This window comes from Cnephaeus nilssonii, assembly GCF_951640355.1.
Source record: "Cnephaeus nilssonii genome assembly, chromosome: 9".
Lineage (NCBI taxonomy): Eukaryota > Metazoa > Chordata > Mammalia > Chiroptera > Vespertilionidae > Cnephaeus > Cnephaeus nilssonii.
The window spans coordinates 91,420-106,041 of record NC_137080.1 but is presented as its reverse complement, the minus strand read 5'-3'; the positions used below and the strand labels follow the sequence as shown (position 1 = coordinate 106,041).

The 14,622-nt window shown below is 47.9% G+C and overlaps 1 protein-coding gene across 1 annotated transcript; it reads right to left on the bottom strand.

Moving 5' to 3' along the window:
• Window positions 1-232: 232 nt before the first annotated feature.
• On the bottom strand, window positions 233-13,488 carry PSMB1 (proteasome 20S subunit beta 1). Its single transcript, XM_079780160.1, has 6 exons — window positions 13,333-13,488; window positions 10,883-10,990; window positions 6,367-6,448; window positions 4,033-4,162; window positions 1,511-1,617; window positions 233-621 (listed from the first exon to the last, which is right to left on the bottom strand). The coding sequence occupies exons 1-6, from the start codon at window positions 13,440-13,442 to the stop codon at window positions 436-438; spliced, it is 723 nt and encodes a 240-aa protein (XP_079636286.1). The 5' UTR covers window positions 13,443-13,488; the 3' UTR covers window positions 233-435.
• Window positions 13,489-14,622: the final 1,134 nt, after the last annotated feature.

The window sequence follows — 14,622 nt, the reverse complement described above, 5'->3', positions numbered from 1 at the left end:
CGATTTTCCTCTATGTAGTGATTAAAAGATGAGTCTCCAAAACAGCCCCTCCAGGCTGCGTGTCCCCAACCCCGGGAATGTGATTCCAAGGTGTTCACTTACATCCACCGATGCCTTAGTGAGACCCCGAGGGAGGAAAGGAAACCGTGGAGAAGACGCCCTCTGCGTGAGACGGGTCGGCCATCTCCACAGACAAAAGTCAACTTTTCAAGATAAACTTCTTGCTCATAAATGTAAGGAAAACTGACACGAGCCGTTTATTTTTTCATCCTTAAAATAAAAAAAATAGCTCTGGAGGACAGAAAAGTGTGGAAGAATGAGGAAAATGAAAGGAAATTCAGCTCCCGGACCTGTGCTGCTGAGAGAAGACAAGTTCTAACAGGACGAGCACATCAGGGTTTATTTTAATAAACAAAGCAGCGCGTGGCACAGAGGTCAATCCTTCCGCAGGGGCACCGTCTCCTCCCGGATGCCCTCCTTGGTCACGATGCAGATCCGCAGGGCGTCCCCGGTGTACACGTCCCTCTCGGCAGCAGAAATGAAGACGTCTTTCACGAGCTGCATGGCTCTGTCCAAAGACAGCGGGACATGCTCCACATTCTGCATGTTCTTAAAACCAACCTGGTGGGACAGGAAACTTGGGTGAGGCATCACGTGACCGTACAGAGAACCAAGCCCCTTGTCCCTCCGCCTTCACATGTCTGAGAGTTCATAACAAACACGTCGCACGGATCAGTGTCCTCCCACACAGATGTGTGGAGACAAAGCCCTGGCTCCCAGGAAGCCCCTGCCCTGGAGGTGGGCAAGGGGCAGAGCGTTACAGACTGTGCTGCAGCTGAGGAGGGAGAGGGGCCAGGAGAGCCCAGCAGCCACGACCAGACCCGCTAGAACAAAGGACAGCTGAGTTGGGCGTGAAGGACAAACGCGTGAAGGAGCGAGGCTGCGGCATGTCCAAGGTCAAGGAGATGGGACAGACAGTGCTCCCAGGGGCTGTGGAGTGGAGCGATGGGAGTGGAGGTAGTAAGCAATGAGCAGAGAAGTTACTGCATGTGACAAACTTCAGAGAAGCGAGGAGAATGACCTGGGGAAGGGAGCCAGAATGCAGGACAGATGTGAGGAGATACAGCAATCCAGGCAAGATGCCATGATGGTCTGAGTTCAGTCAGCAGAAATGGAAAAGGAGCATGTTAATAACACACAGAGATGGTATCGGGGAGAAAGGTGTTTTCAGGAAACTCGGGTGAGGCTGTAAGGAGAACTGAAAAGATGGACCAACCGTGGACAGCACCAGAGACCTAGAAGTCACAGGGATGCAGGAAGCAGGCAGGCATGGGGTAGGTGAGCAGTGGCCGAGGGCCAGCAGAGACCAGGAGGTCTGGGCGGGCAAATCAGCCATAGTCCACAAGGATTTTCAAGAAAGCCTGGACTTCCCCCCCCCCCGCCCCCCCCGCCCCCCCCGCCCCCCCCGCCGGCTCCCCGGAGCGGAGGAGGACTGGGGCAGTGTCGTTACCTGGTTGTCCAGCAGGGGCTGCAGCATGGCACTTGCTGAACCTCCCGCCTTGAAGGAGTCTCTCTGGTAGGAGCCTACGGGGTCAAAGCTGTACACGGCTCCCTTCCCTTCAAGAAGGAAACATTCTCCATGAGGCTGCATCCTGACCCCAATCTCAAATCACGGCAAAGTGTGAAGCTGAATGGACTGACTTAGCTAAAATTTCAGCAACTCTCAGCGAGGAGCACAAGCCCTGTTGTACAGGGGATACCAGCAGCCTGTCCCCCTGTCCCCCCGTCCCCCAGAGCCCACCTGCCACTCCTGTCTCCACGTGGTATCTGCCACCAGACTGCACTCTGCACGCCAACCCTCCCCCCCACCCCGCCCCATCCTTGACTCCCTGTGTGCATGTGGCCTCACAGGCACGCCAGTTAATGGTCACAGGTCCTGCTCTAAGTTCTGCACCAAATTCCTCCTGAACATCCCTAGTTGGTATGGAACCAAAACTGCGATCTCTCTGAAGCTGGCCTGTGAAACACGGCAGTTTGGACAAGGCCATTTCTGTAGCTCCTAAGAGCAAAACCTTTCTAGCAGCCTCAACTCCATCAGCAGAAGGGGGCACGTCCACAGCGATGGACAGCCTACAGAGGGTGGGGCTGGGGCATGGCAATCAGACCTGACCATCACACCTGGGTGCAGCATTGTCAAGAGGAATGGAAGCCAAAAACTGGAACAGAAATTTGAAGGAAGCCTCCAATGTAGAAGACAGAACCAAAAACAAACAGCATGAAAACCAATCTGATAAAATGCAACAACTCAAGGAAACTTCAAAGTACAACAAAGTCTAACAAGAGCAGGATTCTTAAAAAAAATAAGGAAACTGAAAAACAAATAAGGGAAAGCTGGTGGAGAAGGCGAAGAGACACAGTAAGCGAGGAAAGACCCTGGACGAGGGTCAGAACCCAGGATGAAACAGAGGCCAACGGCGAAGTCTCAGAAAGGCCTGCCGTTTTTTTTTTCCAGAAATCCGCTGGGAGAAAACCAAGAAAAGGGATGCCTTGGTCAGAGCTGAAGACTGTCGGGGGACAAACTTCTTTAAGAAATAGCATTACTTTAAGGAAAATAAAAGGTAAGATTAGAAAGGACAGTTGGAAATGCCTGAGAATCAAATCCACCAGAACAAGGAGCGCTGTCACGTGGAAATCAAAGGCCAGGAAGGGCCTGCAGTCAAACAGACCCAAACCTCAGCGTGCCAGTTAGTAGCCGTGAGCTCCCAGATCAGCCCTGACTCTCAGGGGAGCTCAAGGACCTTGCCTGCCCTGCTGAAATTCAACGGTAGCCACGAATGCTGCCAAAACAGGAACTTATTGATCTGACATTCAAATGAGATATAACTTAAGTCAAAGAGGCACCACAAGAGCTGTACTAGGTTAGGCAGCTGATCAGTGGCTAGAATGTAATTGCCCAGGTTAAGAGTAATTAATTTCTGATGACCATTTCTAGCCCTTACACTTTCTCTTAGTTTTCAAGGCTGAAAGCCTCAAAGGAAACTGTGTCGGCCTAGTCTGTCTCATGTGAACTATGAAGGTGGAAGAGCAGAGAGCTCCCAGAGCCCCTTGGTGGGGGCAGCAGGAAAGCCTGTGGGCAGAAAGAGACACAGAGCCTGGAGGGACGGAACCAAGAAGCCCTGGCTCCTCCCCACCCACCTTCCCTCTCGGAAGGAGACCCATTTCAGTGACCAGGTCTCACTGATGCTTCTGTAACTTTCACAATGGGCCACTCTAAACGGTGCACAGACAGTCCTGAGAGTCTATGTGGTGTTTGAAGCAACTGAAAGTCAGCACAGATCAGACCTGTGTGAAGCTGAGCGAAACAACCCGACAGAAACGTCCCAGCTCTGCTGTAAACCAGAGCCTTTCAAAAATGTTACAAAAACACGGGCGAACCCTAACCGGTTTGGCTCAGTGCATAGAGCATCGGCCTGTGGACTAAAGGGTCCCAGGTTCGATTCCGGTCAAGGGCATGTACCTTGGTTGTGGGCACATCCCCAGTGGGGGGTGTGCAGGAGGCAGCTGATCGATGTTTCTCTCTCATCGATGTTTCTAACTCTCTATCCCTCTCCCTTCCTCTCTGTAAAAAATCAGTAAAATATATTAAAAACCAAACAACAACAACAAAAAACACACGGGCGAAAACGCATGCATTCCTTCCAAGACATCACTTTTTCAAAACTTTTTGATGTCAAATAAGTTTGTCCTCCAGATCAGATTTCCTTTTTAAGACTAAAATGCTGCGTACCTACTTCTGAACTCACTGAGACCTTGAGGAAATAGTAAAGCAACGCCTGCCGACATTCTAGCTCCAACCACCACCTGCTCTGTGTCCCTGGACAACCATCTATTTCCTTTCAGCTTCAGTCTCTGTTGCTTTATCAGAAAATGAAATTGTTGGGCAAGATGGTCCTTGTGGTTCTTTTCAAGTCTAGATGAAACCCCGGCATCTAAGACATGCCAGCCCCTCCTTTTCCACAAGAAAGACCTTACCTTCTTCGTCGAGTCCCCCGATGATGTTGTAAACGTAGTACGGAAAGAAGCGCCGTGAGTAGAGGATTGTGGACAGCATTGCTGCAATAGCCCCCGTGGTCATGGCCTTGTTATTGGAATGCTTGTACATCTGCGATTTTTAACAAAAACAGGAATGTAGAGGCAGACTATATTTATTATAGGCTACAACAATGAATAATAAAGGGAAAAGAATAAGTGCATATCTTGGTGAAAGAAAAGATACCTGTTTCTCTCATGATTAAAAAACACAGTATCACTAAGGTAAACTAATTCACTAACCCTACCACTTTGGGAGGAATAAGAATTTTTAGAGGAAAGAACACTAAGTTTGCCCTCCAGTATCTGGTTTACAGACTATTTCCCATGTCATCCTTATTCCAAGACAAAGATACAAACTCCAGAGCAAACTCACACCAACCCAGCTCTTCACTCTGCATAGATCAGAGTCAGCAAACTGTAGCCGTGGGCCAAATCCAGCCCCCACCTTGTCTGTAAGCAGTCTCTCTCATCATCACATGCTGCCTACAGCTGCTTCTGCATTTCAACAGCAGAGCTGAGTGTTGCCACCAAGACCCAGAGACCTACAAAGCTGAGACACTTCCTATCTGGGCCTTTGCAGAGTCCGCTGAGCCCTCATCAGATGCAGGTCGAGGCCCCTCTCTGCACAGTAGCCTTGCCTGAGAGCAGAGAGGAGGCCGCAGTGCCGCAGACTCTAGGACAGGGTGTGGTCTTGCTCCTAAAGCCCCTGCAGTGAGGACAGGAGCCTCCAAATCCAGGTGGCATTCACATTCAGGGAGTCCCAGTCCACTTTTACTTCACCCGTGGGAACCCGAACTTATCTAACAGACTGAGGAATCCTACCAAAGTAGCAAACATAACATAAAGTTCCCCGAATTGTCAGCCACATGGCAACCACCTCTAAAGAGAAACCTAGGAGGTACTGTGGAATCGTCAGTGACAAAGCACTGAAGACACATTGGAAAGGAGCTACGAGTGGTGCATGTGTCAGTGTCCAGAAGAATGTTTTCTGAGGTGAAAGTCGTACAAAATTTTAATTTCATTTTATTTCAAAATCAAACCCCATTTATTCACCTCACCATCTATGTAATAATGTATTGAAGAAACACTTCAGGAAGTATTGTGCACTAAGTTGACCTCACTGATTCTTTTTTATTTAACAAAACAGCTCTCCCTGTCATGTTTATTTTTTCCTCTACGTCCCATTTACAAAATATGCATTAGAAACCACACATAGGTCAATAAATGTAAGTTGCTGAAGCTTGCAATGTAAGTAGAATTTTTAAATAAGTATCAACAACCGATGAATACTGAATGAAATGGTTCCTACACCTGCAAAAAGCACGTGTCAGGTAAGGCACTGCGTAGTCCAGTGACCACGCCACTCGCAGTGGGAACATCTCAGGTGTTACAAACAGGCAGGCAAACGTGATCACTACTGCTCATTTCTTCATGTATCAGATCTACCTACCAACCACTTAAAAACCGTGACCACAGCCTACAAAGTTAAATCAGGAACCAAGGGCAATGGAACTGACACTGCAAATACCACCAACAGCTCTGACAAAACCTCGCCAGGCTACATTTCTGAATGCTGACAATGGTGACTGGGAGTTCTAGTCCTTCTGAGTGCAGTAAAACCCACCTAACAGTCCAAACGCTTCTACCCTTGTCTGGAAACGACGAGAAGCAAATGCTTACTGTACACAGACCCTAATCCGAGTCCAGACCTGCCCTTGCTTCATCAGAGTCAACCCCAGATCATGCCTCAGGCAGTGACGTGTCAGCCCTTTACAAACGGTTGGTCCCACTCCTTCTCTCACTTCTTCCTAACACTGTCCCTCCTCTCTCCTACCCCACGGGCCTCCTGTCAGCCAAAGCCTGTGAAGGTAGTAGGTAGTAATGGCTTTCCCCTTCCTACTCCTGCCCATAAGTTCTGTCTGTAAGGGGCGGGGGAAAGCACGTCAGCTGACAGGATTCCAGACCAAGCTCCCATCATAAAGCTTGTCTTCTCCATAGAAGTTGATCCGTTTTGTTTTTCAGGGAAGAGAATCTTCAGAAGAACCCCGTTCCTGCTGCCTCAAAAAAGGGCAGAAATCCTTTCTGTTGTAGGGATCTGACAGGTGGATCTGTTGTGGTTTCGTGTTCTATATGTTAATGATGCTGCATCGACAGGTCAGTTTCTAGTACTAACCTAGCGCTTCTCCAGCTATTCTGAGCAGCAGCCACACCATGTCCGTAAAAGTCTAATGAGTTATTAACTTCCAATAGTCAAGACATGTAAGACGCATCTACCTTTAGTCTTGCTTCAATAATCTTCGTCAGGGTTAGACAGTCTCCATGGAAACCGCTGCATCCAATGACTGTTTTGTCTGTTCTATAAAAAGCACATTTCAGGACATTGAGTTGGTTAAACAGTAAAGCAAAGCACATGTTGGGCGATGCTAAACTTAAAACTCCTATTCCCATTGTTCACTGGATGGTAATGGGACAACTGCCATCGCCATTTAGTGAATAATGGAAATGGGTAATGTCTGTAATCGGATACCTAATTCCTTACACCACATAAATTATAGAGAAAAATACAAAGTTTAAAAGAAAAAACTAAGAAAATGTATTTGGCCGAAACCGGCTTGGCTCAGTGGATAGAGCGTCGGCCTGCGGACTCAAGGGTCCCGGGTTCGATTCCGGTCAAGGCATGTACCTTGGTTGCGGGCACATCCCCAGTAGGGGGTGTGCAAGAGGCAGCTGATCGATGTTTCTCTCTCATCGATGTTTCTGGCTCTCTATCCCTCTCTCTTCCTCTCTGTAAAAAATCAATAAAATATATTTTAAAAAAAAAGAAAATGTATTTGTAATACATATGACCAAAGTCCAGCTTTAACTTCGTCTACAATTAGGAAAAACGTTAACACTGCAAGGGATCATGGGGGTGTAACAGGCAGCATGGTGACTGTCGTTACTAATACTGTCGTGCATATTTTAAGTTGCTTAGATAAGTTCTCATTATAATAAATAAATCTGTGCAACTATGTGCATGGGCAGGTTTTACCTAGACTTATTGTGATTATTTTACATTATATACCAATTAGAATCATGTTGTACATCTGAAACTAAGATGGGTAAAATGTTATAAAAGTAGACACAAGTCACCATAAACATATGAAAAGAGCCTCCAGGTCTCTCAGAAATCCAAATCTAAACAAGAGACGATTTCCACCTATTGCACTGGCTGTAATGCCTCGTGCTGGCAGCTTGTGGAAAATGGTCCTCTCAGATGCTGGGAAGGAGTACACATCAATCTCACCCTCAGAAGGCCACTGGCTGGATCTAGCAAAGGGTTAAGCGCACATCACTTTCACACAATAATCCCACTGCCAGAGATTCATCATGTCAGCAAGTTTGCAAAGATATGTTCTAGGTCACTTGTGTGAGTATACATATTATTGTAATGGCTCTCCAAAACAAAACAAACAAATAAAAACATCCCAAATGCCCACCAGAAGGAAACTGATTAAATTTCGGTACATCCATACAAGTTCAACCATATGTCTCAAAAATTAACTCGTAAACCTGGGTATTAATCTATAAAGAAAGCTAAACCAACCTTGTCAAGAACTATTTAGCAGAGGCCATGATTTCTTCCTTTCAGACTTTATGGACGAGGCATACAAATCCTTCTTGTCCAACTGGGACCCCTGACTCTCTGGGGCATCACCAGCTACCAGCATTTCCTGATCTCTCCCTACAACCAGCCTCTCGGCGTGGAGGTAAAGACCTTCAATCTTCCTCTAACACCAAGATGCGCCGACAATACCAACAGTTAGGACAACATTTTGGGAGCTTCAAGATGCTTTCCCCAAACATCCAAGGACATCAGTGGAATGCAAAGAATAAAGTGTAACTGTCGAGTCTCAAGCAGGTGGGGAAGAGGCAGGCTCAGCTCTATGTCAGCCCGAGGGCCTGGGATCAGGGTATGCAGGCAGCTTCAGCTGTACACATGGTCTAGTGCTGACAATGGATGACAGGGACACAGGAAATTGTCAGTGTTCTATCTACTCCTAGACCTAAAGTATGTCATAAAAAAGAACGGGTCTTGCCAAAACCAGTTTGGCTCAGTGGATAGAGCGTCGGCCTGCGGACTGAAAGGTGCCAGGTTTGATTCCGGTCAAGGGCATGTACCTTGGTTGCGGGCACATCCCCAGTAGGGGTTGTGCAAGAGGCAGCTGATCGATGTTTCTCTATCATCGATGTTTCTCTCTATCCCTCTCTCTTCCTCTCTGTGAAAAATCAATAAAATATATTAAAAAAAAAAAAAAAAAAGAACGGGTCTTCACTTTAGCAGCATACACACTAAAATAGAATGTTACAGCCCTGGCCAGTGTGGCTCAGTTGGTTTGAGCATCATCCCCTACACCAGAAGGCAGCAGGTTCAATTCCCAGTCAAGGCATATACCCAGGTTGTGGGTTTGATCCCCGGTCGGGGAGCATAGAGGTGGGGTAGGGGGGCAGCCGTTAAATATTTCTCTCACAATGATGTTTTTCTCTCTCTCTTTCTCTCAACTAAAAACAATCCTATCTAATAAAAGAATACGCAAATTAACCATCACTCCGCCACACCCACAAGCCACGCCCACCAGATAATCAGGAGCAAATATGCAAATAAACCCAACCAAGATGGCTACAGCCACAGAGAGCAGGAGAGAGGCTTGGGTTTCCCCGGCAATGAAGGAAGCCAAGCTTTCCGCCTGCCCTTGCCGGCCTAGGCCTCCACTCAAGGCTACAAAGTTTCAATGATAGAAGATACATAAATCCAAACAGAAATGGCAGCAGCCACGGAGCTGGAAAGAGCAGGAGGCGAGGCTAGGGTTGCCCTCGGCGATGAAGGAAGCCAAGCTTTTAGCACACCCTGGCCGGCCCAGGCCTCCGCTTCAGGCTACAAAGTTTCAATTATAGAAGATTAAGTCCCAACAGAAATGGCTGCCGCCACGGAGCAAGCAGAAGGCTTGGCTCTGCTCCAGGCTACAAAGTTTCAATTGTAGAAGATAAATAAACCCCAGATTCCAGGGCCTTCGCTTGGGTCACCAGGGGGCGTGGCTGACCTGCAAACCACCACAGGCCCCTCGCCCAGGCTGCCCCACACCCCAAGGGAACCCCCACCCTGATCTGGGACATCTTTCAGGGCAAACCAGCCAACCCCCACCCATGCATCAGGCCTCTATCCTATCTAATAAAAGAGTAATATGCAGATTGACCATCACTCCAACACACAAGATGGCTGCCCCCATGAGGACACAAGATGACCGCCACAAGATGGCCAGCAGGGGAGGGCAGTTGGGAGGGACCAGGCCTGCAAGGGAGGGCAGTTGGGGGTGATCAAGCCTGCAGGGGAGGGCAGTTAGGGGTAATCAGGCCTGCAGGGGAGGGCAGTTGGGGGTGACCATGCCTGCAGGGGAGGGCAGTTAGGGGTGACCAAGCCGGCAGAGGAGGGAAGTTGGGGGTGACCAGGCCTGCAGAGAAGGGCAGCTGGGGGGGGGGACCCAGGCCTGCAGGGGAGGGCAGTTAGGGGCAAACAGACTGGCTGGGGAGCAGTTAGGCATCAATCAGGCTGGCAGGGGAGTGGTTAGGGGATGATCAAGCTGGCAGGCAGAAGCAGTTAAGGGCAATCAGGAAGGCAGGTAGGCGAGCAGTTGGGAGGCAGCAGTCCTGGACTGTGAGAGGGATGTCCGACTGCCCGTTTAGGCCCGATCCTACTGGCAGTCGGACATCCCTCGAGGGGTCCCCGATTGGAGAGGGTGCAGGCTGGGCTGAGGGACACCCCCCCCACCATGCACAAATTTCGTACACCGGGTCTCTAGTAATAAGATGAAAATGAGAAGACTACACAAAGATATCAATAAAGTTATATTTATATCATTCACTACTTTTAAATTATAAAAGTTACATCTTAGAAGCAACAAGGTAGCATGGGTGCACTATAAATCCGAGAGGAGAACGGGGCATCAAAGATGGAGAAGTGGTCAAAAAGGGAACTGGGACGATGAAGACAAACTTCAGTTCTCGGGGTTAAGATGTGTTGGTCCACCCTGAGCAAGAAGGACAGAGCTCCCTTCTTTACCACCTCCTGCAGACACAGGACAAACCTCCTCAGTCCTTTCCTGTCACAATCCAGCTGCAACAGGCTCTTTTGGACCAACCTGGGAATTCACCACCATGTACAACTGTCGCCAAAAATGTTGGTTACAAACCACTGCCAACCTGCAAGATGCATTTAGCTGACTTATGCCGACATCTTTTTTCTTTCTGTACATGACTTTCTTTTAGAAAAAAATGGATCTACTAAAACTGTGAGCCATGGGTGTAACTGCTTAGGACACAGCTAAATTGAATGTATCAGGTTAAAAAAAGGGCAGATTAAAAAAAAAACATTTAATGGGCTCATGGATACAAGGATGAGAAAATATGATAATTATGTAAAATGCTGATAAGATCTAGGTGGCAGTATATAGGCGTTCACCACAACATTTTACTTCTGTTGTATATTTGAAATTTTTCATGACAAAATGTTGAGATGAAAATATTTAGGTTATGAAAGGCACTGTTGGTATCCACAATTGGCAGATACCATGAACACTACATAGTAAATTATTAGAAAATACTAATTTATAAAATTGCTTCCTAACAAAAATGCAAGCTAAGCCCCAAACAGGCAGTCTAAGAAGTCACGCCAACACACTGTTTATAAGTTAAATTTCTGTAGCATTAAATTACCACAAGGAGCTGGGAAATGTGGAATTAGAAATTTACTTACAATTTGTAACATTTGGGACTGTCCCGGGTGTGGATTGAAAACCCTTCACTCAATCGAGTATCAGAAGCAACAATTGAAAAATCTTCTCCAGCAATAGCCAATACAGTACTGAGGAAAAAAGGACAAAAAAAAATTAATGAATCCTCCTGGATGGTAAACAAGCCTGACCCAACAGAAGGGTGAGGGCCCAGTTCCGACCACTGCAATAAAGCGAGTATCACAACAGAGTGAGTCACAGTTTTTGGGTTCTCTGGGCATAGAAAAGTTATGTTTATACTACACTGAAATGAGTGTGCAATACCATTATGTATTTTAAAAATGAACATACCTTAATTTAAAAATGTTATTGCTAAAAAATGCTAACCACTTGTAAAGAACGCATCATCTGTGAGCACATGAAACACAACACAAGGTATGGCTGCACTGGGAGAAAACCACTGGATGCGAGCAAGAGCAGGATTCAGATAGAAGAGGTGAGATCAGGAAAGGAGCCCAGGCTACAAGTCATCTGGAAAAATACCAAGAATTCCCTAAAACACAAGCCTACATCACAGCAAAGGGTCCGTAGTGGGAGGTAAAAGAAGAGCCACAGAATTATCATCATTATTAAAAATTAAATGCCTGCCCTGCCGATGTGGCTCAGTGGTTGAGCATCAACTTATGAACCAGGAGGTCACGGTTCCATTCCTGGTCATGGTACATGCACGGGTTTCGGCTCAAGCCGAAGGGTGTGCAGGAGGCAGCCAGTCAATGATTCTCTCTTATCATTGATGTTTCTAACCCTCTCTCCCCCTCCCTTCCTCTCTCTGAAATCAATAAAAATATATAGACTGAGAAAAAAGGTAACCCAATTTAATAATCAGAAATTCATAGAGCTTAAATTGGATACAAGGGGCTAAAAAGTGAGTAATGGGTACTGAATATTCAACATCTTGCACAGTCTTAAGAATTCACAACTGCCGAAACCGGTTTGGCTCAGTGGATGGAGCGTCAGCCTGCGGACTGGAGGGTCCCAGGTTCGATTCTGGTCAAGGGCATGTACCTTTGTTGCGGGCACATCCCCATTAGGGGGTATGCAGGAGGCAGCTGATCGATGTTTCTCTCTCATCGATGTTTCTAACTCTCTATTCCTCTCTCTTCCTCTCTGTAAAAAATCAATAAAATATATATTTAAAAAAAAGAATTCACAACTGCCTTATGAAATGAGTCTAATAGCCACCTTATGACATAACTACTCCATCAGTTGTCACCAAAAGTGTTAGAAGTGAAAGAGTAAAGCAGGAGTCCTCAAACTACGGCCCGCGGGCCACATGTGGGTGTTTTTGCCACTTTTTTACTTCAAAATAAGATATGTGCAGTGTGCATAGGAATTTGTTCATAGTTTTTTTTAAACTATAGTCCGGCCCTCCAACGGTCTGAGGCACAGTGAACTGGCCCCCTGTTTAAAAAATTTGAGGACCCCTGGAGTAAAGCATAAACTCAGTGGCCACAGAGATATGGATTCAAGTCCTGGCTCAACTTCACACCGGCCTTGTGGCTGGAGCCCCAGGTTCATTGTAAAAACAGGGCTAATACCATCTAATACTCAGGGCAGCATGAGGATGAAAAAAATGTAACTGCTGGCAATTTACAAAATGCTTGATTCTCCTCCAAACTCTAAGAAGCTAAGGAAGAGAAGGGCATTTGTGTTCAAAAAGTGGAGAGGCCGCATTGCCCTTTAGTGGCAGGCACAAGGCTAAAATCATACCTTCCACCACATCCCAAAAATATGCATGAATACTTCAAAGCCACAAGACCTGATTAAATAAACTGGTCGTCTTCCCATCGGTGTTCGAGGTGGTGTGTTTGCTTTACGTAGTTTGGTCGGTAAACTGCAACCACTGCCTCAATTTACAGCTGCCAAGAGTCCTTAATGGAGCATCTCCCTACAACCCTAATTCTTTTAGTGTTTATCAAGGGAAAGCACCACGTAACGTAAAGCTGGTATTTTTATTTTAAAAAGGACAACTTAAATGTAACATGCAAGATAACCTTTTTAAAGGCTCTCTTCTGAGTATTCTCCCCCGGACTTAAGCTAAATCTTAAAAAACAAGCACTGAACTATGAAACGAAGCCTGGCCAACTAATCCTACTTTCTACCTAAAATAACAGAAGACGATTAAGTTGTCTGATCAGCCCTTGTAGCTCCAGACACAACTATGCATCTACCAACGCGGACCGATCCACCCTCAGACGCTACACTGTCCGTCGCTACCGCTGGGTCCCTCCGGGAAGCTCCCCCGCAGCGGAGGCCGGGCTTCCGTGCCAACCTGCGGCCTCACTGCCCACCGGCCGGCCGCACCGAGACCCAAGTGATGGGCCGAGAGGACAAGCCACCCAGAGACGGAGGCCCACCGCACACCCGAGGGCGTGAGCAGGGCCCGGGATGGGGAGCGACTGCGGGGCCTCACCCTCCGTTGAACGCGTAGGGCGAGAAGCGCAGCTGCACGGGGCCGGCGCCGCGCGGCTCCATCGCCAGCTCTCGGCCAGGACCCCAAGACACGGCTGCGGAGGACAACATAGCCGGCACACTCTCCTGCTGTCTCACCGCGAGATGGCCACCCAGCCGGAAGTAGGAAATTGCACCACTTCCGGTTGTCCGCGGCGCTCCCTCCGGTCGCCCGGACGCGCACAGGTGCCCGGCTCCCAGAGTTCCGCGTGTCCGCCGGGCCTCCCATTCCAAGAAAGCTGACGGAGGTGTCAGGGTTTTCTTCCTTAAGAAAACATCCGAATTCACTCTTGATGTACAGGATTTTAAAGTCTGACCATACAAAAATAATTGCCAACACTATCGCGTATCGCAAAGTCGAATCGTCTACTGGAGTGCAAGTCGGTGCGGCCGTATTTGGAAAGCGACTGGCATCACCTGGCACCGTTGGAGAGAAGCACAACTGAGGCCCCAGAAGTTAAGCTACCCGGTGTGCACTCCGCCGAAGGCATGTGCAAAAATGTTCACATAGCATTGTTCCAAATAGCCCCAACTGGAAGTGAGCAAATGTCCACAAACGCAGGCATATGTCACAGCAACGACGGTTAACCGACGTCCGCTAGGGAGGGGTCTTCTGTCGGGACCCACGCTACATAACAGAAGGACACAGCAGGAAGGGCCGGCAGTACCCGGCTTCCTGATTTATAACCTCCTGTTCATCTGGACGTGTGTTTTCACTTCCATATATGAACATTATATTTTACAATTTCTTAAAAGTTCTTTTAAAAACGGACGGAGAGCCGAAACCGGTTTGGCTCAGTGGATAGAGCACCGGCCTGTGGACTGAAAGGTCCCAGGTTCGATTCCGGTCAAGGGCATGTACCTTTGTTGCGGGCACACCCCCAGTAGGGGGTGTGCAGGAGGCAGCTGATCGATGTTTCTCTCTCATCGATGTTTCTAACTCTCTATCCCTCTCTCTTCCTCTCTGTAAAAAATTAATAAAATATATTTTAAAAAAAAAACGGAGGGAGAAACTGAGGCCAATAGGCAGGCAACGGGCCAAAGGTCATGCAGACAGTCGCTATGCCTACTTCCAGCAACGACCAATGAGAAGTCTCGGACCAGCTGGCCCCGCCCCGGAACTCCCGAATAGCTCTGCCCCGCCCCACAAGCCCTTCAAAACGCTAGCCCCGGGAGGCGCCGGAAGTGACGCAAGCCCCACTTCCCAGGGCCGCCGCCAGGGCGTGGCCCCGCGCTGAAGCCAAGATGGACT